A 27,919-nucleotide genomic window follows, 5' to 3' on the forward strand; every position below is an offset into this window, starting at 1 on the left:
ATACCCTACCAAAATAAAACTTATCCAGCACATTACTATGTTGCTCATTCTCATGATTGCCAATTAAAAATAGTAGCATATAGTCAGATTAACTAAAAAAGAATAAAACAACGCACATATGTAGCACGCATTGTTCCATGATGATCAGAAAAAAGGTGAACTGAAGCTATTCTAATATACTTTAAGAAAAGATTCGAGTTTATCAATTCAGGGCACACGTTGGCAAGTTAATCAAGCGCCTGTTTTTTAATTTTTTTTTTACAAAGCCTAACATCATCGTTTGCTGTGGTGATACTACTCAAAATTGTTTCAATCTGAGAGCATAAAATATTAGTTAAATATATGTATTTTCAGATGGTAATAAAGATTTTTGTAGGAAGTTACATTTCATTATAAAAAATTGCCTTGAAAGTAGCCTTTATTTTTGACCGTCACATTGGCTTCCCCCTTATGTGATATTTAAAAGAATAAGCAAACTGAACACTTACTTCATGCCTGTCCTATGAGGTGATTCGTTACTGGAATGTCTAGCTAACGGCCGATGCTGCGCCCCAGAAGATGCGACTGCAGACTGTTGTGATACTGAACTCGTGTGTGATTTTAGTTGATATTGCCTCAATTGACAAAGTCGAGGATCAGAGACTGGGTTCAAAGTCAACTGCCTCTGAAGTTTTCTATGCATATTTGGTGGTTCTATATCCGGCTTATTCAATCTTCCTGTTGTCCACATAGAAGTGTCATAACCTATTAATAACAGTGAAAGTAACTACCAGAAATATTTATTTGAATACAATTAAGAAATTGACATATCGTGTTCTTTTACTATTAAGAAGCAACATGTAAGTAGGTGTATTATGCTGTTCCGGGACCAGGTTGTGGCGACGGAGGTGACGTCGAAGGGGGCGGGGTATCCAGTTCGTAGGAGAATGGCTGTTGTGAGAGGAGAGGAGTCCTACATGGGGCTTCGCGCGCAAGTCTTGGTGGTGAGGGTAATTGCAGATGGAGCTGTATGTTGTTTTTGTGGTAGTGGGGACAATTATAGGTGGCACTGAACGACAGTTTGTGGTGGTGGATGTAATGCGTGCCAACTGTTGTCGCGAAAAGTCCTTAGGATAGATGTACTGGTTCCACCTAATATCGACGTAAATTCCCTAGGTTCGACATAAATTCCCTACAATCGTTGTAAAAATCCTTGTGATCAACACAAATTCACTATACGCGTGAAAAGAAAAGTTCCTGGAACAGCGAAAAGTTGCTAGGATTGGCGTATTACCACCACCTGTTCGATGGTTAACGGACTTGGAAGCGTGTCGCTGCCGTGCAATCTTCGTACACGTGCGGGGATATTAGCGCATCGTGTGGATAGCGATTAATTAGCGTTTTCAAAGTGTAATAAACGGGAAGGAGAGCAACTCCGAACCTTCTGTCATATCTGGGGTTATAAAGTCATTTGGGCCTACCTGCTCGCGGCACAGGTCGCTCAGGTTAACCGCGCTGCACTTCATAAACGCGCATTTCATTTTTGTGCTTCTCATTGTCAATATAGCTCTGTCGATGTTAACTTTTCGGAACGAGCATTGTCCAATCGCAAAGTAGACAAATATTCAGTCATCCCGCGAATTTCCGTCGAAAAACTTACTTTAAGTTTATTTATTAAGTGTTATTAGTTTCAATTGCTGAGTGCGTGTAAATTTGTTTTTCTTTCGTAACAAGTTTTAGTGCGGGTAAAAATATATTTTGTTAAATTCCTCTGCGTGTTTCAGTGGGGGTAAATTTGTGTTCTTTGTTAAATATATTCGATTGCGATGTTGAGATTCGGGAATTCTGCGTTCCTTCTGCAAACCAGACACGAGCAGCTCATTTTTCTAATCCGCGCCACGAGAGAGCTTAAGGCGATCGATATGCGGATCGATAGTCGATCCTTGTCCAGTTTCGTTTCCTTCTTCCTTATCCTGTACGCCGATGAGCGAGTTGAAAAATCGAGAGTGTGTACCTTCTTTTGTACCTTATCCATTATTTTCTTTTACGTTATTTTGCATGGTGTGTAAATATGCAATTTATCTAACCGTTCAAATTGTTGGTAGTGTCTCCTTTCGCGTATTTCGGCACCGTGCGCGAGAATAGCTAACAAGGGACGTTCGGCAACCCGCAAATTCAGAAAATTATGCAACTCGATGTGCAAGTAGAGTAGTTCATCCCTACCGCAACCCTATTTTTTGTTGGTGCCATAATACAATTTTTGGGGGTGAAATCACCCCTTGAAAAAAATGTAGAATTTTATTTTCCGTTGAATATTTCGAGAATGGTGAGAGATATGGAAAAGAAGTTTAAACAAAAGTTGCATCCTTTTCTTATATCTACAAAACCGCGTAAAATTAATTTTCGAACAAAACATATTTTTCAAGTTACTCCCACCACCAACCCTAAAAATTAAGTTTTTGTATTTTATAAATATATGCCGAAATACCTCTGGATAATCTATTTTCATACATATGTATAGTTTATGTGTTATTTTTTCAAACAAAAAACACCTCTCTTACCGAATTTGAAGTCCATTTTAGCAGTTTCTATTAATAATATGGTTTCTTAAGACATATTTAAATTATTAGTTATATAAAGTTTAGACAGCTTTCAATTATTTAAGCAAGACAGTACGTACCTAAAATTCCATCCACTCATTAAAACTGATCAATGACGTGCACGAATCATTATGATAACAGCACATTCGTATGTGCATTACTTGAAGTGTAACCTTATTAGGCTATTTTGGAAACCATTGTCAGGGGCCTTCTAATGCGCCGATCTTAGCCACATTTCGCTGTTCCAAGAACTTGTATTTCCACGCGTGTAGTGAATTTGTGTTGATCACAGGGATTTTTAAAACAACTGTAGAGAATTTACGTCGATACTAGGTGGTGCCAATACATCGATCCTAAGAACTTTTCTTGACAACAGTTCACACTTTTCGTGGCACGCATTACCCACCACCCCTCAGAAAATATCGTTTCGTGGCATCTATAATTATCCTAACCACCACAAAAACTCTTGTGCGTGAAGCGCCATGTACGACTCCTCTCCACTCACTACAGCCCCTCTCCAACGAACTGGACACCTCCCCCCTGTGACGTCACCCCACATGCTCCCATTGGCTCTCTGAACAGCATAACGTACCAACTTACGTACAACAATAAATTCGAGTTTGAACAGTTTTTATTAGTTTAGCCCTCAAACAAAGAATACATTTGTATTTATAAACCGGCAACAATATCAGAGGTTTTTAAAATTCTGTAGAATGGGTAAATATTTAGGTAAGAACATTAATAACGAAAAATACTGTTACCGTGAGAACTTGTCGTTGGAGGTACTTGCGATCCATGTGCACCTAAATTTATTGGTTGTTCAATTGTAATGTTTTCTACAGATTTACTTTTTGTAACTGGAAGTAATGACTGAACCCTAGTAATTACTGTTGATTTGGTTTTGCACAATGGTTGATGCTGAGATATACTGGCAGATACACTACTTGGTAAAAGATGGTTTGGACTTGATCCTCTTGCATGCAAGTGTTTATTCACATGGTCTACTAATTTTTCTGTAACTGACTTTTGAGAATGGGCACCTCTTTCTGGATGCCGAAATTTACATTTATTTCCATATGTACATTTCTGTAATGAGACGAAATCAATTTATGGTGCTGTGTTTGTATTTTCTTAATTATTGGTATAGGCTAAAATATATTTGTTAGCCATTTTTGACAGTTTCTTTTAAAAGAAATTTCATTAATGAACTAATGGAAGTGAATTCTTTTATAAATTAAAACTTCTATAAGGAAAAGTTATGCACTTCATTACGTTTAAAGAATTCACTAGATGTCCTTTAAAACAACTAATTTAAATAAAAAAAAATTCCTTGTGGACACTAAATTACTCATGAGCCTAAGTTTAAAGAGTAGCTGTGAGGTTTCGAGCCATGACTGTATTGTCGTTCACTGAACTTTACATCTAAACGATAAGAAACTCAAAAAGCGGTAAGTATCGAAAGTATTGATGAGAAGCATTAAGTATCGAACATATTGAAAATAATATGATGTCAAGATATTAACGATAACGTTAAACCGAAATTGTTTATATAGTTGACTCACTCGTCCAATAACACAAAAGATACACGATAAAGGAGGGTGTAAGAAAACGGCCAAATTTGGGTCCCTCCCCCTCCCCTCCCCTCCCCACCCCCTTCCTCTCCCCTCCTCCTCCCCCTCCCCCTGTAGGACAGAATCCCAAGAAATAGGGAAACTAGTCGAAATCCAAAAGTTATAGGATTATGTTTTCTTTATATATTTCTTGTAAACTAATAATATAAGCTCCCAAAAGCGGGAAAAATATCATGGCGGCTACTTCTGATCTGTATGTAAACACATGTCAAAATTTGTATGTTTTTATTTTGTGCAAAATTTTAAATCGCGGCTTTTGAATTTCGGTGATATAAAAGAAATTTTTTTGGGAACCGAAATGAGTAGTATCGTTTCCGATAAGCAGTAGCAATTAATTAGTTACATATAGTTTTTTCCATAAGAAACCCATAGAAAAAATATCAGCAATTGTCGGCTTTTTAGTTACCTTCCGGGAACTTCCAAGCAAATTTCTTTTTTGTTTTATAATCAACATATATTTGTCCTTGCAACTGCGAAAACAAGATTTGGCAATATTTGCCAATCGTGGAGTAATTACCTGTATTCTATGTCACACAGTGGGGCAGAATCCCAAGAAATAGGGGAAAAATGCAACATCCCATTTTTAGCACTGAAAATGACGAACATTATGAAGGAAGATCATAAAGGAAGAGTTAACATACAACTCTTGCGAAGGTTCGACGTTATCTAAAAAAATAACGCGAATAATTCCAATAAAACTAAAAGAATTTGATAAATATACATACTATGGAATGTGCAGAAAAAATTGTAAACCTGTATCCATGTTATCCCGGTACCAATATACTAAATAAAGAGGTACTGTTCACAAAGTGTTAATACATTCCTACGAAATTATACAATATTTGGGCAACCTTCCAATCGGCTAATTGGGAGAAGGGACCTAAGAAGTCAGAAATAATGATTTGAAAAAGTATAGAAAAGATTGTAGGTACGCTCAAAATATTCCCATTGCAATACAAACGAAAAAGTTTTAAACTGTTTATCGACTTCTTCAGATCCAGTACTACATAGTTTTCAAGGTATCTTCGCCAAAAAAAACAAAAAACTTTTTTTTATAAAGTAGCTTGATATGATTCGACATTTTGATTCGGAAAAATATGTACATACATATGTACATACTGTATTGTACAGAGTAATTCTGGAGCAACGCCTGTCAAAGAGATGCTGGCTAGCACCACGTGGCGAGGTCAACCCCCCGCGGTGCCTCCCCGAATTTTATGGCTTTCGACCCGGGGTTGTAATACCATTAAGAAGTGAGAAATGTCCAGGATTTCCGCATTTCTCATCAAATCTTTGCCAAAAAAACGCCAATCGTTTCCTTATGTTTCGCCGATGAAACTAACACCAAGAACGATGCAATTCAGGCCACAATGAAGGGAATAAAAAGAAAAATTGATTTACATGATTTCAAACTAACTTCGTTAAAAATAGTCCGATATTTAGTATGATTTCGCGGGCCTGGGCGGGACGCGATCCGCCACGGCGGCGAATCGCGTCTAGGAAATCCTATCTTAAGAGGCCTATAATATGTCCTGTGCTATCTGCTATATAGGCGCCATTTAAACAACGTTTTAAGACGTCATGTCGTCGTGTGCTATCTGAGAATTAATTAGAGGTTAAGGTATTTATTTTCTCTCAGAGTATGAATTAGTTGGAGGAAACCAGGGACAGTAACCGCAGTCTATCCCGAACACTCAACGAAGTATGGATATATCGAACATGTTAAGTCTAACAAGATTTCGAAGCAGAGTCTGCTGGCAGATCCGGTGTCATCTGCGTCAGAATTAAGCTACGGTTGACAAAGCAGACCTGCCGGCAGATGGACAGTAGGTCTTGTTGTCCGTCTGACACATCCAACAGCGCAATCTGAAGGCCACAATTGCCAAACAATTCCCTACGCGTGACGTCACATGGACCTACATACCAAGCCAAATGTACCATTATTACTATAGGTGTATCCCTACCGTTACATATCCAGCAAGCAGATTCTGCAGTTTATTAAATAATTAATTCTACTTATTTCAAATAGAATTTATTATTTCTTTAATAATATATAGGATTGGTGATTACAATTGTTACATGTGACGTCCCGGGCGCACCACATGGGTCACGCCGGTTAGTCTCCACCGGCGCCGCTAGACGTCTACCCTTCTCGCAAGTCCTATCGTCCACTCTCGTTCGTATATATACAAGTTCCAAGTTTATTTCCTCTTAGTCCCCGTGTGTCTACGGCAAGGGCCGTCAGCTATAGCTCTGCCGATAAGTCTGACTGACGGTCCCAAGACGAAACACGCACATCTTCTTTTCCTCCTGGATCTTTAATGCCAATCCACCTACCCCGCGCAGTACTCCAAAAAGCGTGACCGGCCGAAGGGATTACGGTTACGCCGAAGGCGACGGAGCAAGATATCCCTCTTTACGTTCCGGAATCAATCACCAATCACCATCTCGGTTTCGGACGTAACACCGATTTGTTCATATAGACGCTATTATTGTTCTAACTAAGGGAAAAGCGAAATAATGTTTGATATGAAAGTTGTTTGATTTGATGGGGGAATCGTAATAGAATATTCGGATTTGCGTTCAAGCTATTATTTACAGAGATTTCAATATCAAAGTAATTTTTTAAATCAAAATATATATTTCTATTACCGCCACTTCATCGTGCATTTCAAAATGTGTTCAACGATGTGTACGGAGCGTATCTTTCAACAATAATATACCGGATATTGATTCCGAGATGAGCGGATTTAACGTGCGGATTAAAGTGCTCTCACTGATCGTCGAGAACACACAATACAATAACGTCCTACACCGCAATTAACATCGACAGAACGAAGACGATACAGAGGTCGTAGGCGCGTGAGCGCGATGCGATTAACGGGTCGCGGGTGGAGAATTCTATGTAAAAACAGCACGTAGCGCAATGAGAGCGAGCAAGACGGTAATCAAAATGAGGTGTTGTCACGGCGGTGCTGTTCTCAGAGCTAACAGTCGCCGAGCGAGCGTGCCGCGAAGATCATTAGCGGTCAAAAACGTTACAAAGGCACCGCGGCCGACTCATCAGCTGTTGTGATGAGTCAACGGGCCCGGTTTGAATCGCGTGGCGCGGCGCTGCGTGTTTGCTTGCAACCGCAACAAATATCTTTATGAATGTTGATGGCAAATTTCTAATCCAGTTAGTGTGTTTTATTCATGACGTGTAATCTACAAAACGAGAAACAATGGAATTGAGCCACATCGATTTGCTTTTATTTATCGGCGTGGTACTGCCCACTTTTCAGGGGAGACACTCCGGTAAAAATGAACAAGCTGTTATTTTATAGATAAAATTTTTAAAATATGTATTGTCATATCACTTTGTACGCTGATCTGAATTATGCAAGAATTAAGGGGGTAGTGCACTGGTGAAATCGTTAGTTTCTTTGACGCTAAATTACTTGGACACCAAATAATCGTTATAATCGTGCTTTTCACAATCTATTCTGGCCACATTTGCGAGTAATTACTAAAAAAAAATCATCGAAATGTATAAAATTGTCTAAGTTATTAATCGTTGAAAATAGCCATATACGGCGCGCCGCTGCGGGTGGTGTACACCAATTCAGGTGAGCCAATCATCTGAGACCAAAATGATTTGGCGTGAGTATTTTATACACCAAAATGTACAGAGTGGAACTTTGCCGACGAATTTGAACAAAAATTGCGTAAGTTACTCACGAATCAATTTTTCCCCCGCATTTTTACGGAAAAATCGCCTTTAATCAGTTATAAAATGTTTTACAAACATCCAATATTGATGCGGGAATTTCACTCTGTAGAGGAAGGAATTCTACACGTTGAGTAAAAATTTCAAGAGAAAATATTCATTGGTTGAATAGTTATAATGTACACCGTTTCTAAAAATGGTGTTTCGAGAAAACCGGCTTCAAATTTAAGTTCTCTATGCCAGGGGAGGCGGACCTTTTTATCTGCCGCGTGTCAAAAATTTATAAATAATATTTATCGAATTGCTGACGTGCCGGGCAGTTTTTATTAGGGGAAAAATTAGTAGAAAATATCATTGTACGAAAATAGTACGATAATATCTGTAATCATTGCAGAATTTTATTGAGACAAGATTAAAAATTAAGATAGAATTTCACAAGAATTAAGCCGGTTTGAGCATTAACTAAACAAAAAATTATTTAAATAATGGATCAAATACAAGTTATTTCAACTTCAGATTATTTGACGAAGACTGTTAATTTTATCATTTCACGAAAAAAGTTAACCCGGGGTACTTTTATTCGACACATGACGAATAATATTTTGTCCATCTGTGGAACTAACACATAATAGTAAAAGCTAACCAAAAATATTTTCGTAGGTGTATCTAACCATATAATAATGATTTTAGATTAATATACAGATATTAATGATAGCATCTGTAAATCATTAACGTGCAAAATTTTCATACGTGCCACCTCTGGCCGCGTGCCATAGGTTCGCCACCCCAGCCGTATGGCAATACCGCTCTGCGAGGTCGTTACTGGACGGTGCACTCAATTACATTCGCTGCTATAACTTCTACAATTATTTGAATTTCTTCGTGAATTTTTATGTAAAATGTTCATAAAGAATAAGTCTTTTAAAATCAGTAAACAACGATTTTTTTAAAGCTGAAATAGTCCACAACCCCCTTAATACAGTAATAAAATTTATTTTCATACTTTTAAAAAGATCGTAAAAATTATAAGATTGTAAAATCCATACCCCATCTCGTTATTATTACTTACACAGACAGCAGAAAGAAAACATTTCAGCTCGAAAACTTCATTTTTAAACTTTTAAATATGATTGATGGCAAAAACATCATCCACACAGAATTCATGTAAAAAATGGGGAAGATGCCGCAAAGCTCGGCGCAGAAGCCGTGTGAATGATTTGGGCGCGAATTTTTCATTTGTGGAATGTATATACCAATGGACCCAGTTGTCCCATCCGCACACGAAAATTCACTGTTGGCTTCTTCGTCGCACAGATTACAGGTGGCTTTATCGCCATCACGGCTTGCAAATCTCCATACCCAATTTTTGCGTTTTGACATTTGAAAAGCGTATTTAAAATTATTGAAAAATTAATTATAGATAGTCGAGTTAATTATAAATAGGAATATGTATCGGAATTGAACCAATAGCTTATAAAATTATTGCTAGAATCCACGAATCGTATTATATAGCACTATATTACTGGTGTAACATTAGGTGGTACAAGGACTTTCTAACTCGCTGTTACAGAACGAGGTTCTTATATAGTATTTTCCTGCAGGGCGTATCTGTTTGAAGGTGGAGTTTTGTGCGACAGTCTTTAATATAATTGGTCACGAAAAAGCTCCTCCTTCACAAATCGTAGGCGGAAAGGTGGGAAAAATATGCATCGAAAAATCTAACCATCTGCATGACGTCCTAAACGGATCGTTAGCGGGCCGCGGTTTATTGCAGGTTTATGACTGTCGACGTTTTCCTACGCGCTATAAAGTAATTGAAAACATCTGGCAATTAACTTGCAGGATTAGAGGAAGGCTTTTAGGCTTAATCTCCAATTGTTGGAAGCTAATTTCTTTATGTTCGGTAGGCAATAAACCGTGCTCCGCAACACTGGAATACGTTTAAGACTTATGTAGGAGCTACTCGAAGCTACTGGGGGACCATTGATTTGTACGCTTTTCAATTGTCAACATTCTTGCATGCACGAGAGTATTTTGTTTTTAAGCGGCCTCTAGACGGACAATATTATTGTGTAATATATTATTGTGAAATATAAATATTACACACACATACATGTAACGTTCTCGGACTAAACCACTTTCATTTTTTTCATTCCGTATTATAATAACTATTGTTATAGTATGTAAGTAACGTAACTCCTACCGGGAATTTCGGAAACTAACTTTAGCGGCGCGCGTGCGCAACCGCCAGTCGGTCGACGGACTGACTAGAGCGCGGACGCGTGCACATGCGCGGAAGCGCATGAGTGAACGAACGCAAAGCGTACCGCCAGTGAACTTTGATTGGCACAGGCCAGGTACGTTTAGCGATTGGTGCGCGTAAGGTGTAATGCGTGATTGGCGCGAGCTAAGGTTCGCGAAGAGGTATAAATACAGGCTCGCCAGCGGAGCGACGCATTCTTATTCTGATTCTGATTCTGACTCTTATTCGCACTCATACTCAGACTCTCGACGGTATCGACCACGTCACGCTAAAAGTAGAGAATCATATTAAAATCTTTCTTCCATTTCGGGACGCTTTAACCTGCTCTTGGGCAACGTGAATCTACAACTGGAGACGCCTAACCAGCTCTCTGGCTTCCATCTGCGGTTGCTTTCATTAGCACCTCGGTTTCTATCTGGGGGCGCTTTAACCGGCTCTTCGGCTACCATCTGAGGACGCTTTAACCGGCTCCTTGGCCCCCATCTTAGATAGCTAAAACCCAGCTTCTAGGCATCAGGAAGCCAGTGATTTGAATCGAGAACCGAACAATGTTCCCGATCACTATTCCAGTTCTAAGGAACAAACTTTCAAATTCTCTACTTAAATCTAATACTGTATCGACAAAAGAGTCATATTTCTAAATCGTATATTACTATATCCGCAACAGTCAAAGAGTCGTTACTCGTTTAACATTACGTTCTATTATACCGACTTAGCGTCGTCACTCGTTTAACATTACGTTCTATTACACCTACTTAGTCATCAACATAATGTATATCCTATTTTTTCGCCTTAGCGTCGTGATTTGTATATTGTTAATCAACTTAACGTCATAACCTTATTGAATAAATCGTTATTACTGTTTTGTTACGTAAAAGGAGAATTCTTGTTCATGAAATTTATTTATCAAACGCACGCCACCCGAACCAATCCCACAATTTTTCAATTTTTTCTTCGCCTTCATCACCTTCCTCTTTTCCTCCCTTGCCTCCAGTTTGACTAACACCATTCCGCCCCCATCTCTCCCTGTGTTACCTATCTTCACAACCTCCTTTATCCCCTCCTCCTCCACTCCCATCCTTTCCCACAACTTCCTCACTTCCTCCTTCACCTCCTTTCCCTCTGTAGCAGTTACGTCTTGGTTACCAAGTTCTTTCTCTTCAGTACTTTTCTTTCCCTACGTTTCTAATTCTCACTTTTCTGAATTCTCTTGCTGTTTACAACTTCCTTCCTATTCTTTGTTCAGTTCGTTTCCCGAGGGTTTCGTCTGGGCTTGGCGTTCGTTGAGAACATGTGGCGACCAGGTCCGCGCGAGCCGAGCGAAGTCGCTTCTCGAGTAGCTTCCTCTTTTACCTTCATCTCAGTTTTTCTTCAGTTTCCTGTCTTTCTCTTTTTCTATTTCCTTCCTTTACGTTTTCTACCCCTGGTCAAGGGTACGGTTGGCGAAGAGAAGGCAGTTGGATTTAGGCAGTTCCTGCGTGAACACTCCGACGTCTACACGCGAGTCATTTAGCAAAATTGTCGTTTTTTCTTTGGTAAAAAATAAATTGAGTGTTTGGTAAATCGGAGTCGACATTATTTCACCTCATACCACCTCACCTCTGTTCCTATCCCCCTCACCACTACATTATTTCTTCTTCCCTCTCTCCCCTTTTTGTCCTGTTTTATCTCCATTCTTCTCATTCTATTTCTACATTCCTCCCCTATCCACACCCTCACTACTCCCTTTTCCCCCACCCCTTTTTTCATTTTCCCATCCCTCTACCTTCTCAATCACCTCATCCATCCTCCTACCTCTTTCCTCTCTCCTTTTCTCCCAACTTTCTCTCCTTGCCTTCTCTTCCCTCATCTCCTCCTCCCACCTCATTTCCCTTCTCCATTCTTCCACCTCCCTTCTTCTCCCATACCTTTCCCTCCTCATTTCCTCCTTCACCCTTCTTCTCCCCTCTCTATCTACCCTCATCTCCTCCCTCATTTTCCTCACCTCCAGCATCATTTCCTTCATCATTTCTTCCAGCCCTCCCACCCCTTCCTCTTTCTCTAACCTTCCCCCCTTATTCCCTCCCTCCGGTGATCTCGCCGTCTTGACACTTTTCTTTAACCCCTTCCTTTGTTTATCCGCCCCCCTCCTCCTCCTCCTCCCTCTCCTTCTTCTTTTTACCCCAGAGGCTATCTAAACTTCCCACACTCCCTATACTACTTTCACTATCTTTCCTTCCTTTCTCTTCTCTTTGCGCCATTTCCTTTCCATTTCCTTCCTCCTTCCCTCCTTCCCTCTCCACCTTTTCTTTCCCACCAACCATTTACCCTACTTCCCCTTGACCTTCCTTAATCCCTTCTCCCTCTTTCCTATCCTCCTATTACCCTTTGCCTCTTATCCTCTATCCTTTTTCCTGTCTTCCTTTTGCTTCCCCGCCCGTTTAAATTTCCCTCCTATCTGTCACTTATCCTAAATCCTCCTTTCTCCCGCAGAGCGCGCCACCTGCCGTCTGCCTCTTTCTTCCCGCCTAACACCACGCTTGAACACCACGTTTAAATTATTCCCTCTCACCTTAGCACCTCCACCACCCACACACACCTCGGCCTCTCCGTTCGCCTCCTTCCCTTACTCGCTAACCCCTCGCCTTCGCCACTCACTCACTGCCCTTTACCCCCACCCTCACTACGCTTTTCACTCTCCAACACACTGCACACTTTCGCACGCCAAACTCTCACGCGACCGGAAACGGAAATCCCTTGTAACACGTTAAATATCTCAAAACATATGATAGATATTAACACAAATTTTGGATATATGATGAAGAATGACATTTGGAATACACACATCCATGGCCTAGCAGTATAGATACACAATAGGCATGTATAACGAAGAACGCGGATAGTTTTACTACACGTGTATCTTCAAAACACGTTTTACGTCGGGATTTCTAGTGTGTACTGTGTGGAGATCGAGATGAAGTAAGTATCGCAAGTATCATGTTTATTCATACGTTACATTTAATTTTATACTAATATTGTATTTGTTTTCAGCGATAACACAACAGGGAATATGATGATTCTACACAAAAGAGAAGTCGAAAATGTTGAATAAAATTTTCTGATATCGCCTCCAATAGGTACCACTGGTTACGGGACGTAGTGTATATGGATTTGTAAATGTAAATACTGAAAGTTCCTCTTCGGAATTTTGTCTTATTTATATTATTGTGTAACAATTGTGATCACCAATCCTGTATATTATTATCCACCAAATTACCTTTTTTAAAAAAAGGTAACAAAAAGTGCGCCAAGTATAACCATCGCTATTTATACAGTTTAGCATACTTCTCTTTAAAGGCGGATTTTACCCCCTGGATACCCATTTCGATAAAAGTGGTTTAACGCATCGAAAAGTAGAAAGTTCAAATTTTAAAATGGTCTTTGTTTCATTAACGTTGGATGAATTTTACCGAAGTTATGTTAGTTTGAAGATTGAACAAATTTGAAAATATTTATTTCCGCGTTTGAGATACAAATGCCCCGTGGTGGGTTGTGGGGATATGTGTAAAAACGATTTTGGGTTTAGAGGGTTAACGAAATATGGGATTAGAGGTTTTGTGGTCTTGGGGTTAGTAGGTTAGAGAGTTTGACGTTATAAGTTTGTGGAAATAGGATATGTTGTGTTTATATGACATTTTACGGGTTTACACCAGTTTTTTTTGCAATTTACAGCAAGAATGGTACATTTGTGTTGGTACATAGGTCCATGTGACGTCACACGCAGGGAATTGTTTGGCAATTGTGGCCTTCAGATGGCGTTGTTGGATGTGTCAGACTAGAGACACTATAATAAGAGTCTGGCCACGAAAAGGCCAGTTTTGATTGGTTCGCCATTTTTCGTCTATTCCCGCTGATTTTTAAATCTGTCAATTATACAAATCTTAATTGTAACACATTTTTTAAAACGTATATGTTTGAAAATTAATAAAAAAAACTTTTTTGTTATACTATTCTAATTGCTTGTAATATTTATTTATCTGAAAACGTGCATTTGGATAGTAAAAAGCTACTGTATATATATATATATATTCATAAACACTTTCATAACATAAAATTTTTTGAGGAGTTATTGCCATATACATGTACTACTGATATGAAGTAAAATACCGCCATAAACGTAAAAGCTGTTAAGAGTGGGTAAGAATGAAATGGTGTATATCTCTCTCTCTCGTAGGATTTAGCCAAAACATGGGTCCGTGGCTAGACTCTTATTATAGTGTTTCTATGTTAGACGGGTAGCAGGATCTGCTGTCGTTCTGCCGGCAGGCCCTGACAAAGCAGACCTGCTGGCAGAACCGTAGCTTAATGGAAACGCAGATAACACCGGATCTGCCGGCAGACCTGCGCTCTCCTGGCAGATTCTACAGTCAATTTACTGGCAGACAGCAGGCAGGTTGTTATCAGGGTCCGTATACAATTGTTTATGAACATTTAATCGCATAGTCAATGGAAAATCAAAAACACAGAGGTAATTGTTTAAATATTTTTGCACGCGCTTTTGCAAATAGGCTTCATGGGTTATGTATATTCTGCTTATATTCTGCAGACATAATAATAATAATATAAATAAAACTAGTTGAAATTAAATAAAAAAAATAAATTGTTACTGAGTTTGACATTATTTTAAAAACAATTTACTTCCTTAAAGTATTATATCGAACCAGTACCGGTAAACGTCTTCGTAAAGACATCTTAAAGACGACTTTCGGATGTCTCGTTTTGTAACATTGGGTCGTTCAGAAGACGTATATAAGCCGTTCGTGGGACGTTCGGGGCGTCTTGGGGACGTCTTGAACGACAAAGAAGAACGTCTTTGGGACGGCTGCGTGTTGTATGGGTATGTAACTTACGCCTTCCGAAATGCCCCTCAGAATCTCTTAAAGTATTGGAAAAAAAATTATATGGAATTGCATAGTTTGAAGGGGCAAATTTATTAGCCGAGACGATTTTTTCGATTATTATTTTAAAAAATACGATGGTGAAGTTCGATTTTTTAAATGGAACTATTTTTTTTAGAGTTTACTTGGTAGTGCGTTCCAAGACAAATTCAATAACCTACAATGTATACACCTTATTTCCACTGGTTTTCGAGATATTGCGCTTGCAAATTTATTAATTTTCACTGGAAGAAAACCCGCTGGAATAGCAAGGACCGGGGACGGTCTTACTGGCGCCACGGGTGGCACTGCCTGTTGAAATGGATACCTACCTGCCAAAGATGTCCGCCAAGGATGGCAGGCCCAAAGGCTGGCCAATTCTTTTCCGTCCGAAATGCTACTTAGGCAGGTACATCTGGCGGTATCGAAAAGCATATCCATAAATGAAAAGTATTGTCCAGCCTTTGGGCCTGTCATTCCTGGCGTAGACCTTTGGCAGGTAGATATATGTTTCAACAAGCAATGCTCAACGCGTGCCACTCGTGGCGCGAACAGGACCACCCCCGGTGCATGCTATTCCAGCGGGTTTTCTTCCAGTGAAAATCAGTAAATTTGCAAGCGTAATATCTCGAAAACCAGTGGAAATAAGGTGTATACATTGTAGGTTATTGAATTTGCCTTGGAACACACTACCAAGTAAACTCTACAAAAATAGTTCCATTTAAAAAATCGAACTTGACCATCGCATCTTTTAAAATAATAATCGCAAAAAAATCGTCTCCGCTAATAAATTTGCCCCCTCAAACCATGCAATTCCATATAATTTTTTTTTCTCCAATACGTTAGGATATATCCAGCTGTCCAGGACATCCTGTATAGGATAGTAATGCCCGGCGAAGACAGGCTAAACAACTAGTACAGATATACGACACAGGCGGTAGGACCCACTGCGAGCAAAGTTGCTCCGCTTTTCTTCTTCTCAGCAAACGACAGTAGATGCTCTGTCTATACAAGTGTTTAAGTGTTTGATTGTCGCGATACCTAAGTCCACCTCTCGAGTTTGACGCACTGAGAAATGCGGGGGTCTTAAAGAGTTTAATAAATGCAATGTCTAACAGCAATTTACGTACTGTATGGTTAGGTTGAAATACGCGAAGAAGAATGTAACTCGACCTCGATAGCCTCTATCGTCTAAATGGACTAGACTTGAAATAAGCCTCCGAGTATGGATTCGTAGGCCTTTTTATACTATGAAATTGGGCTAGAAAGTTGTGGGGACATGAATGCCTTCAATTGAATATTAGGTTTTCGTAGAAAACTTCGGCTGCACCACACCATTGCAGGAAGCAGTGACCCCGCCGGGTCACGCGCATTTTGGACACCCGACAGGGTTAAATGGTCACATTTGGGTCTGCATACGTAACAAGTTGATAAAAATAAGACCAAGCACAACGAGATTTGGATAATTTTTAGCTACTTTGTTGAAAAAATCGTAACATGTGTGGGGCTTTAAAATGGCTAGACCAGGTGAAGATTATAGAATGCATATAGATGCATCTCGCACACACTCTCTTTCTCTGATTCGCTAGTATTTCAATCTCTTCCTTCCTCATTCGTTGTCCTTTTCTTTGACCATCGATGCCGGTAAAATAGAAAACGACGGCAAACCGGAAGATCAAGCAGAGCTCGGAACAAATGCGGTAACAAAATGTGGTCCCATACACGATACTAGGAACGATCCGGTCACGAGGGAGTTTCTTTTATCGAGGAATTACTGTACATGCCGCAGCCTCTACCCCTTCTGCTAATTTACAAACACATTTTATGTAAAGTGCCATTTGGATGGCAAGAGGTATAAACCTTATCGTCCCGAAGCTCGGAAACTCGAACTTTCGTTTGTTAGTTACAAGCGTTTAAAGATATGCCTAAAAGCAAGCAACTCACGTGTCGCAGGGGAAGTCAGGCGTGGCGAGGTGTCGCGCAGTGGCATTCAAGGCCACTGTCGCATGAAGCCACTCACCTCAGAGATGTTGCAATAAAATTTATCTCCTTTTCTTAATCACTTCATCCAAAATGAAGGGTACCGTTGACTTACACCAGACCTGCCTACTCGATAAAATCCATTATTTCTATCATGTCCACTGTAGTCAATTGTATTATCGAGAAACACGCGTAGAAATCACACAAAACACAGAATCACACCACCCAAAAAAAAAAAAAGAAAATATCAAATCTCTTGCGCTAGTCTATGTATTTTCAAACTGCATGAACGGGAAAGACAGCAACTCCGAACCTTCTACCACAGCTGGGGTTATAAAGTAATTTGGGCTTACCAGCCTACCTATTCGCGACATGGCTCGTGCTGATTAACCGCGCTCACTTTATTAATGCGAATTTCGTTTTGGTACTTCTCATAGTCAACACAGCTTCGCCAATGTTCGCAGATAGCATTGGCACATCGCGAAGTAGACAAACACTCAGTTGACCCGCGAATTTATGTCGAAAAAGTTAGTTTGTGTTTATTTATTCGGAGTTATTAGTTTCATTGGACGAGGGCTTGTGAACCAGTTCTCCGGGAAGCCATTTTGTCCGCCGCTATTTTGTACAATTTTTCATAAAAAAAATTTCTTGCAAAATAAAGGTTGCTTTTAAAACTATATAAGAAATCCAAACCCTACATTTTTATTTGTACGAACAAAAAAATCCCTAACTTCGTCTTTTGTTAGTGGCTTCAGGGTGGGGATGCTACTGATAGTATTCATGACCTTGGAGTTACCTTCGTATCTTCACTGTCATTTTCTCAGCAGGAGTCGACGGTCGGAAGTTGAACGGGTAAGTCGGATAACCTATAAGACAGCGGCTTATGCAATCACATACACCACAATATCTCATATCACTGTTTCAGTGCGTACCTGCTGTGGTGCCCTGTGGAACAAAGTTATTATCGGAATCGTTCCGAATAACGCACAAAATGCAGCAGTAAAGAAATCATTATATTCACTCAGGAGCGCCACCCACAGTGGGCGTCATGGCGTCGCTCCCATTGCCATCGCAATCATTTCGCAAAGTGTAAAAAGCAGGAATATCAAAAGAACGATAAAGGACTAGTTCTCAGCTTTTTACCTCCTCAGTTGAGAAGGAATCTAAAAAAGCCCTAAAAGAACTTGGTGCTTCAAAAACCAAGCACTTGATCACCCGTAACCTGAATACTAAGAAGACCTCTCAGCCTACAAAACCTAATAAAATTGGACAAAGCAAATTTCCCTGTCATCTCCCATGACCAGTTCGAAATACTAAGAGTGGAAGGAGACGATGAAGAAACGGGAGTCTCTATGGATACCGCACCTACTGAAAACAACACTAACTCCCATGTGACGAAGCGTCACGAAGCCAATCACAACAAGTAAATAATAAAATAAGACCTCCACCCATTTATTCTGTTGGTGTTTCAATTAAAGCATCGTACATACTTTTACGAACGTGATTCCAAGGAACGGTATAACACTTAAGGATATAGGCAATGACACCACGATAATTAGCATTACGCAAATGGAACATTTTAACAAAATAAAGATGATCCTAGAGAACCTACAAATTAAATTTTACTCATACACTCCTAATCATCTTAAGAATAAAATAATAGTACTTAAAGGTATACAGGGTGACTTTGATGAGCAGAATATCAGAAACGAAATTGACTGCCTGGAATTACAAGATATCAAAATAGTTCAAATCATTTTCTGGTGGAACTCTCACCAGACAGAATCCTAAGTAATCAAAAAAGATTAGCCTGCCAACTGACTCATTGGAAGCCCTACAAAAAACATAAGGTATTCCAGTGCAGAAACTGTCAGAGAGTCGATCACTCCAGTGCAAATTGCAGACTCGGATACAGGTGTGTCAAATGTTTGAATAACCATGGCCCCGGAGAATACACATTGGAGAAAGACGCAATTTCAACACAAGCAGCGTGCATTAACTGCGGAGAAACGGAATACCGAGAAAATTACAGAGCCTATAAATATCTGAAAATAGCACAAAACCTAGTATCAGCAAAACAACCCAGGCGAAATCCAAAATAGCGCAAAAAGTTACTAATATTAGTAAATACGTATCACCCAACGCGTCTTTCTCACAAGCCACGCAAAATATTACACCACCATCCATCAGGAATCAAATAGTTAATCAGCACATTGCATTGAATTACAGAGCAAAACTACAATATCTCGTACCCACCTCTTCCACCCAAGGCTGCTAGACAGCAAGATACAAGCTTTAATCAACCCTCTCTTACACTTAACAGCAATTTAGGTATGCAAGATATTCACATGCCTCTTAAAAATGATATAGCCAATGCAATTACAAACCAATTATCAGATATTAAAACGCAAATAAATAATAATACAGGTAAAATTGAACAAATATACAAATCACTGAACTTATAATAGGTCTAAATATCATCGCCCTAAACGTTAACGTCATTATCAAACACACACAATCTTAAAGAGTTCATTGGAACAACCAATCGGGATGTTTTGTTACTTAACGAAACAAAACTGAACAAGAACCATAAAATATTTTTTGAAGGTTTCAACGTTACGCGTAATGACCGCCCCATCGATAAAATGCGTCGCGGTACAGCGATTCTAATTAAAGACTCTATTAAATAACGAAGAACTCCTGTTCAGAAACACTATTAGAAGCCACCATCATTAAAATTGTGTACTCATAAAAACCTATACATCGTCAGTATATACGCTCCAATGGATCGGATGCCTCAATAATAAAAAAACTGTATGAGCTATTGGAAAGGGTCAAGGCAGATGACCTCAACAACTATTTTGTCATCGTTGGAGACCTGAATGCTCGTAGAAAAGAATGTGGTGATGCATCAAATAACACCAGAGGTGGGTACATAAGAATTTGGAAATCCAACTAATCAATTAAATACAATTTTAAAATAATAACCTTGTAGAACTTACATTTCCTGCTGCAAATTCTTTCCTAGATATAGGTATGTATCGCTGATAACAGACTCATCTCTACACAAACGCATAATAATAAATTAAAAATTCACCACTATGATAGTGATCATAGAGCAATAATAGCAGAAGTCTCGGTAAATAATGATTTAGATATCTTTCATCAAATCACCCCCCCCCTCGCTGACACATTTTGTATATAAAAAATGTAACTGGAAGAAATCTAAAGATAACATGATAAGAAATAACTCCATCTTTTTACGAAACGACAGCGATTTGCCTAACCTTGAAATCGACGAAAATTTACAAGCAGTTGAGCTCAACATTCAGACATCATTAGCTGAATCCACTCCAAAGTATAGAAGAAGGAATTACACTGACATCTACACAAGCAGCAAAATAAAGAATAATTTCCCGATATCTCCTCATTGTTTATAATTTCCCAAATTCACAAAGCCTACAAACTCGGATATACCAACTCAGACACAACATACTTAACGTTTTATTAAAAACAATCAAAAGCATAATTGAAGCAGAAATGAGACAAAACATTAACAAATACTGGAAGAACAAAGGAAATGATATCAACCACCAGAAAACGGACATCTTCTTCCCCAAAATCAACAGGCTATTCCCGAACAAACCCTATAGAACCATAGAACATTTACAAATAGATTCACAAGCAACAACACTGGATTGACGAGCTGAACATCTCCAGCAAATATGTCATAAATGAAGGCAGCCAACTTACTATATCCGGAAAACCTAATGGGCAGATATTACCAAGAAGTAAATACTCCCAAACCTAACAACGCTAATAACAGACTGCATAGAAATAGACAGCAAAAAGCTCAAAGAAGACATTCAACAATTGAAAACGTCCCGAATGCATCATACATAATTCAAGCAGAACAACAGAGCAACCAATCCACTAGGTCCCGAAGTGGGCTTCAATTTATTCATTAGCGATACTCAAATCGCGTAGGCGCTTAAAAAGATCAAGGGTCTCACATCATCTCCAATAGATAGGATACCTAACATTGCCTTAAAAACTACCTTCTCAAACAATAACCCAATATACTATTTTATTTAATAGTATAATTAACAATATATATTATCCTAAAAATGGACGACTGCAATAGTAAATTTTAGTATATTAATACTAAAAAAAAGGACAAAGATCCTGAGAAGCCAGTAAGCTACAGGATATTAGCCTACTTCCCAACATAAGTAAACTCTTCGAGACGGTTATTTACTCAGGTTTACACCACCATTGCCAACGTCATAATGTCATCCTACCACAACAATTTGGTTTGAGACATAGCCATTCCACCACTCGTGCCATCCACAATTTACTAACTGATATAAATATTAGCACTAATGATTTAAAAAATGGAGCCTACCTAATTGATATCGAAAAAGCCTTGGACTCGGTATGGATTGATGGATCTATATCTATATCTATAGCTATATCTATATCTACAGGATGATTCTCCAGCTACGCCCGTCAAAGAGGTGCCGCCTGATACCCCGTGGCGAAGACAACACCCCGCAGTGCCTCATTGAATTTTATGGCTTTCGACCCTGGAAGGGGTTGGAATCCCATTAAGAAGTGAAAAATGTCCAGGATATCCGAATTTCTCATCAAATCTTTTCCAAAACGACGCCAATCAATTCCTTATGTTTCACCCATGAAACTGACACCAAGAACGACATAATTCGGATCATAATGAAGGAAATTCCATGAAAAATCGTTTATATCATTACAAGTTGATTTCGTTAATAATAGTCCGATTTACATGAAATTTGGTATGATTTTAATCGGAAAAACATAAGGAATCGAATCCATCGGTGTCACTTCCATATCAATACGATACAGAATAAAGAATTATTTAATTTCTGAATCAGGTATGAATCCTCGGCCGACCGCAGCGAATCGAGGTCCGCGCCCTGGGGCCGTGGAGGTGGGGGAATGTCAAAACTACGCAAAGATATACCCTGAAAAGTTCAAGAGATCTTTGGGAGACTCACTACCGATCAGCCTTATCGCTCGAGGCGGTATTTCCAGATCGGCCTACTGCCATAGTGTTCGATGGGTATAGGGAAATGGACAAAAATTAATAACTTCTCTCTGGAATAAAATTTTTGAAAATAAATTTCATATTTGTTTATAACAGGACCTTTTTATACATCTATCATGTTACAATTTAAAAAAAAAATTTAATGCAAGCGTGTTATAAGGCTCAGCAGGTAATATTGCTTTTATTACATGCGAAATGTCATTCGAAGATGTTTTCGCGTTGTTGATATAACATTTACCGGTTGTAAATTCGACAACTGTTTCTCTCTCAACTTTCACTGCACTAATTATAACAATTACGTTATTTTTCTGGATTTATGTTGGGAGTGCTCATCATCCAATTACTGTACAAGTACAGAAAAAAAGTTTGAGGAGAGATGAATGTGCAGACTAAATGTCTTATCGCCTAACGGAACGTACAAGTAGACCCTACGCTACGCGGCGGGTGCAGCACGGGCCTGAGCGGTGAACGTCTTAATAATGATTTTGACTTTTTTCTGTTTCGGGCAAATTCGGGCAGCTGAAATTGGCTTTAATATAAAGTCTAATTGTTCCCTAAATTAATATACAAAAAATCACGGAGGTACTTTTTTTAAAAGTCCCCTTGAAGTTGATAACCATTTAACATAAAAAATTGGTACAAATTGTTACTATTGTAAAAAAACTTACTTGGCAGTTTTGAAAGGATGACAATATTAACACAACTTAGAAAAATCAAATGAAAAACATAAACATTCCGCCAGTGGCACGTTTTTTAAAAAATGCACCAACATTTGGAATAAATTTCTAGTGCCATTTTTGACAACAAATTGGTAATTCAGCAAAAATTATAGGTAGTATTAAAACCTACGTTCCTTTCAGAGTTAGGAGCGATGGGGCCGCGGTGAATGGAGGGGGAAACACCTACAGGAGTGGTGGTAATGTGTACGTGACTGACGCAGGCGCAGTTCCTGCACACGTAACCACCACTCATGTAGGTGTTTCCCCCTCCATTCACTGCGACCCCATCGCTCCTAACTCTGGTTCCTTTATTAACATCTTAAGGTAAAAGAATTTGTGGATCAAACACTTCAGATTCTTGACTTTTGTACATTACATCGAACACTGTGCACCGCGCCGGCTTACACGCAGCGCTGTGCTAACTTCACCAGCGCGTGCGCCGCTCGGTGCTTGGTCCTCTCGCGGCCGCGCTCGGTGCTTGGTCCTCTCGCGGCCGCGCTCGGTAGCCGCGGCCCGGATCGAGTGCGAGTGGTGGGGGAAAGATGGCCGTCCTACCGATATAATTCGTTACATCTATGTTCTTTTATATCGACCAAATATAAATATAGTGTATTTTTTTATATCCATTTATCGATCATTTATGTTCAAATAGTTATATATCTAAAGTGTTTCTTTTGAATAAATACTGTTAAGGAGATTTCCTGTTCGTGAATTTCATTTCTTTATCGCACGCCACCCGAAACAATCTCACAATCCACGGGTAAACTGCTCTACCAGTGGAACTACCCGTAATCCATGACAACGCTTCGCGTAGGAATGTTACGCAGTCTTAAGCGTCTTGGCGAAGATTGTTTAGATATTCCATTGATTCAGTTTGATTCTCGTAATAAATCTGAATGACCTTGCATGACTATGGTCATTGAAAAGCCGCGGAGAAGAGCTACAATGATTGTAGTTATTCAAAAATGCATGGTTCCATTTAAAAAGATAAAGTTGATCTTCAAATCTCCTAAGCATCTCCACCTGAGAAAAAGTTCGGCGCACCACGTAATGGGCCCCTCGGAACCTAACAACTTTCTTCTCAAACATTTCTTCCTATCTCAAAAACTGTAGAAGTTATTCAGGTGGCTTTTCTCGGATGACTCACCCTATATGTATATACATTTCAATTGAAATAAATAATACCGTTATAGTCCATATCTTGACAATAGGTTATTTTTACGATCATCCAAGCTCATCACAGGGTCGATCCTTTTCTCTTCCACAAATTTGATGTATTTTTTAACGTTTTCAAATAAATTACAGCGAACGCCACCAGAGGATCACCCTCTCATTTTTCATATAATTAATTTTACACGGAAAATACATTCATTTTTTTAGGGTGAAGAAAAAAAATAATTCGACATACTTTTGCATACGGGCAAGGTGGGGTTGGATCACAGACTTTTGGAACAATTCTCAAAAAATTTTCCAAAGTTGGTCCACCTCTACCTAGTGGATCATCTGGCGGCATAAATCGATCATTTACAAAAGTGTACATTAAAATCCTCTCTTCTACGACCTTCCGATATTCTGGACTTTCCTGTGCCAAATCTCTGTAATTATCATTGCTGACAACAATCCCATCAATTTCTGCGGCTAACTTTATAATATAACGGTCATCGTAACAAACCATTCTTTTACCACCAACTAATCTGAAATAAAAAATTGGGAATTATATAAAATAAATATATTTTACATTTAACAATATTTGATATTCTAATTTAGGCTTGCTACGCTGAACGGCCCACCTCCACACCTACCAGACTCTGACGATCGCTGTCGAAAAGAGAATGAAAGAAGGAAAAAGACTCTGTGATCGTCAGAGTCTGGTCGGTATGGAGGGGGGCCGTTCAGCGTAGCAGCAAAGCGGAGGAACCTCCGGTGGCTCGCGAGCCACCAGTTAGTCAACCCTGTTCTAATTTATTTGAATAAATTGAAGGTACATTAAGTCATTTTTAACGCCATTTTCATAGAACAGCACAGCCTAAGCCAAGATACGCGTACCCTGTGGGGGTCTCCCACTGTCAGGGATACCACATGCCGCGAAAGAACAACCCTAATGCCGGGGATCCACTGTACCATCCTACGAAATAAAAGCGGACTCGGAGCGAAGCGAAAATTCATTGATGTTTACAGCCGGGAATTTCGTATTTATCGAAGCGAAATTCATTGATTCGTTTGCAACTACACAATTGCTTTTTTTCGAAGCGCCTATCGAGAAACAAAGGGGACACTTGTCGGGCGACCGTTGTCTGCCAGATGTCGAAAAGAGGCAATCGACATTGTGCCAGTATTTCAGGGCTTTTAACTTTCTTCGCACCGGGTTAATCCGTATACTGCTCTGTCGGCAGATGGTTCATTTGACAATCCATCCGTACTCGCACGTATCGTTGTCCACCGCCGACTCACAGGATAATACCATCATAAACTGCGATTCTGGCGAGACGCTATGTGCGATAACCCTTGCTAGTTTTTGGGACCAGTTGCGCTTTTCATCCACCTCGTAAAGACGATGAGGGTACCTCCTCCACCGACGAATTCACATTTTGTCGCCTCCATAAATTCAGGATAACGCGTCTACCTTCCGAAAGCCGGAAAGGTTAGCTTTCATTCTCATTAAAGTTACCTTTACTTGTCGTTACGGGCTCGTACCCCCTACCCTTCTGCCCTTTACCTGAACCTTGTCCGCACCTCTGTCCCTACCGGTAAGGTGTTGTGTTGGTAGTGGCGTGTCCCGGGTGGTGCCGCGAGGAGTGTCGGAAGGTGGCGCCTGCCTCGTCCGCGGCGCCCGAGAGTACAAGGATTTCCCCTCGATGATCACTTGTTGGATATGATCAGGAGATTCGTGGAGACCAAACTGGCCGCGTTCAGGGAAGAGGCGGGTGGATGGTGAGGTCTCCACTGAGCGTGTAGGCTAGTGCATATGCAACTGGGGCTGCGGGCGCTCGAGCGAGGGCCCGGAGGATGGCACAGGCTGCGGAGCAATTTGTGCACTTTTCGTGCCTGCAAAGACATGCCTCCTCCAGAGCAACATGAACCACTGCCGCGGGGCACAGGATCTGGTCATGCAGACCTTGCGCGAGTAGGACATCGGGTTGGCAGATATCGCGGTGCCGTACTCGGCGGTTGACTGCTCGGACTGTGTCAGCGATCGTTGCGGTTTTGTGGTGATCCAATGGAGTTCCCGCCTTGCTCGGCTCTGGAGCGCGGTGTGAGATTCATGCCGATACAGTGGGGCAATATCGCTGTGTTCGGGTGCTGTATTTTGCGCAACAGCAGTGCCGACGAGTACGGGGAGTACGTGGACGAACTTGGGAGCTGTATCGACCGCTATCTACCTCGTCCGGTACTCGTCCGGGGGGATTTTAACGAACACGCTGTTGCGTGGGGCTGTCCAGGACGACTGCTGGGGGCGACACAGTGTTGAAGTGGAGGCCAAGTGCGTGCTCGCGATCACGTGCGTGCGGTAGTAGGGGGAGCCCATTGTGGATCTCACAGAGGCGACTCCTGAAGTCATGCGTCGGGTGTCCGGCTTGGAGGTAGAGTAGTAGAACTCAGCGGATTCTAGTGTTATGTAACTCATAACACCTGGTGTAACGAACACCAGAAATCTCAGCAAGATGCGCAATCAAAGGAATCCGCACACGCTGCCAGGCCGAAGGTACATAGGAGGAGACCATTAGCCCCCCCTCCCCGCGATCACCAAACTACGACCTCAAATTATGTATATAAACACACACCCGTACAACCAGAGCAATATTATAAAATCAGTTACGTGATCACGTCCGTGATCGCCCCGTCGAGATCAGTCAAATTCAATAAACGACTCCATATCAAAACTACACAGTACAATATTACACATGTAATTTAGCACACATCAGAATAGTGCACAGAAGATAGTGCACATACAATTTAGAATACATGTGATATATAGCGCACATACTATTTAGGACACATGCGACTTAGGATACATACAATTTAGGACACATGCGATTTAGGACACATACAATTTAGGGCACATGCGATTTAGGACACATGCGATTTAGGATACAGAATATAGTGCACATACAATTTAGAACACATGCAATTTAACGCACATTTTTTAGTGCACAACAGGATAGCGCACAGCAAGATTTCACGCACCACCATCTTCTCGTCGCAGTCGCCTGTTTCACAGCCGACGGTATTAGTATTGGTTGGGACTAGATTAGGGCGGAGGGAGGGGGGGGCCGCTCGCGGCCGCGTAAAGCATGGTAGCGAACCGATGTGGGTATGTGTTATGCTCGGTAATTCTAATGTTAAGTTATGTTTTTTTGCGAATATCCCGCAAATCAAAGCCGACCACCAAAAAGTTTAAAGGGAAATGTTCAGAATCATGAGCTTGACAACAATAGCGATATCGACCCCATCGCGCGATACTTGTAACCGCAGTCTCATTTTGAACACCCCCACAGTCACATCGGTTCGCTACCATGCTTTACGCTCCCACGAGCGGGCGCACGCCCCCCCCCCCGCCCTAATCTAGCCTTAACCAATACTAATATCGTCGGCTGTGAAACAGTGGAAGCGTGAAATCTTGCTGTGCGCTATCCTGATGCGCACTAAAAAAAATGTGCGTTAAATTGCATGTGTTTTATATTGTATGCGCACTATATTCCGTGTCCTAAATCGCATGTGTCCTAAATTGTATGTGCACTATAAATCGCATGTGTTCTATATTGTATTTGCACTATCTTCTGTGCACTATTCTGATGTATGCTAAATTGCATGTGTAATATTGTACTGTGTAGTTTTAATATGAACCCCAATAAACCTTTGTTCAACACTACGGTGAGTTCTAACTCTTAAACCAGCAACGATCTACTAACTCTCGGCTTAGCCCGAGAATCCCGTCCCCGGCATCGTCACCCGAACTATCGGAGCCCGAGGAACGACCCGTTCAAGGACGATCACAGAGTGCAGCGAGATTCTCAGGGAGAATTTCGACACCGGCAACC

At 40.4% G+C, this 27,919-nt stretch overlaps 1 protein-coding gene and 1 long non-coding RNA gene across 3 annotated transcripts in view; one reads left to right on the plus strand and one right to left on the minus strand.

Moving 5' to 3' along the window:
- Positions 1-13,363, plus strand: part of LOC143367067 (uncharacterized) — a 309,917-nt gene extending 296,554 nt beyond the window's left edge. The window contains exon 3 of the long non-coding RNA XR_013084891.1: positions 13,213-13,363. This is a non-coding gene — a long non-coding RNA (uncharacterized LOC143367067). The remainder of the gene's footprint in view (positions 1-13,212) is intronic.
- Regnase-1 (zinc finger CCCH-type containing protein regnase 1) overlaps positions 1-27,919 on the minus strand; it is a 213,932-nt gene that overhangs the window by 35,136 nt on the left and 150,877 nt on the right. For both annotated transcript variants that reach the window (XM_076808545.1, XM_076808544.1), the window contains 3 exons: positions 24,289-24,574; positions 3,341-3,665; positions 489-744 (listed from right to left, as the gene is read on the minus strand). In XM_076808545.1, the coding sequence (XP_076664660.1) occupies positions 489-744; positions 3,341-3,665; positions 24,289-24,574 (867 nt within the window). The remainder of the gene's footprint in view (positions 1-488; positions 745-3,340; positions 3,666-24,288; positions 24,575-27,919) is intronic.

The sequence above is a fragment of the Andrena cerasifolii genome, chromosome 3 (genome assembly GCF_050908995.1).
Source record: "Andrena cerasifolii isolate SP2316 chromosome 3, iyAndCera1_principal, whole genome shotgun sequence".
Taxonomy (NCBI): domain Eukaryota; kingdom Metazoa; phylum Arthropoda; class Insecta; order Hymenoptera; family Andrenidae; genus Andrena; species Andrena cerasifolii.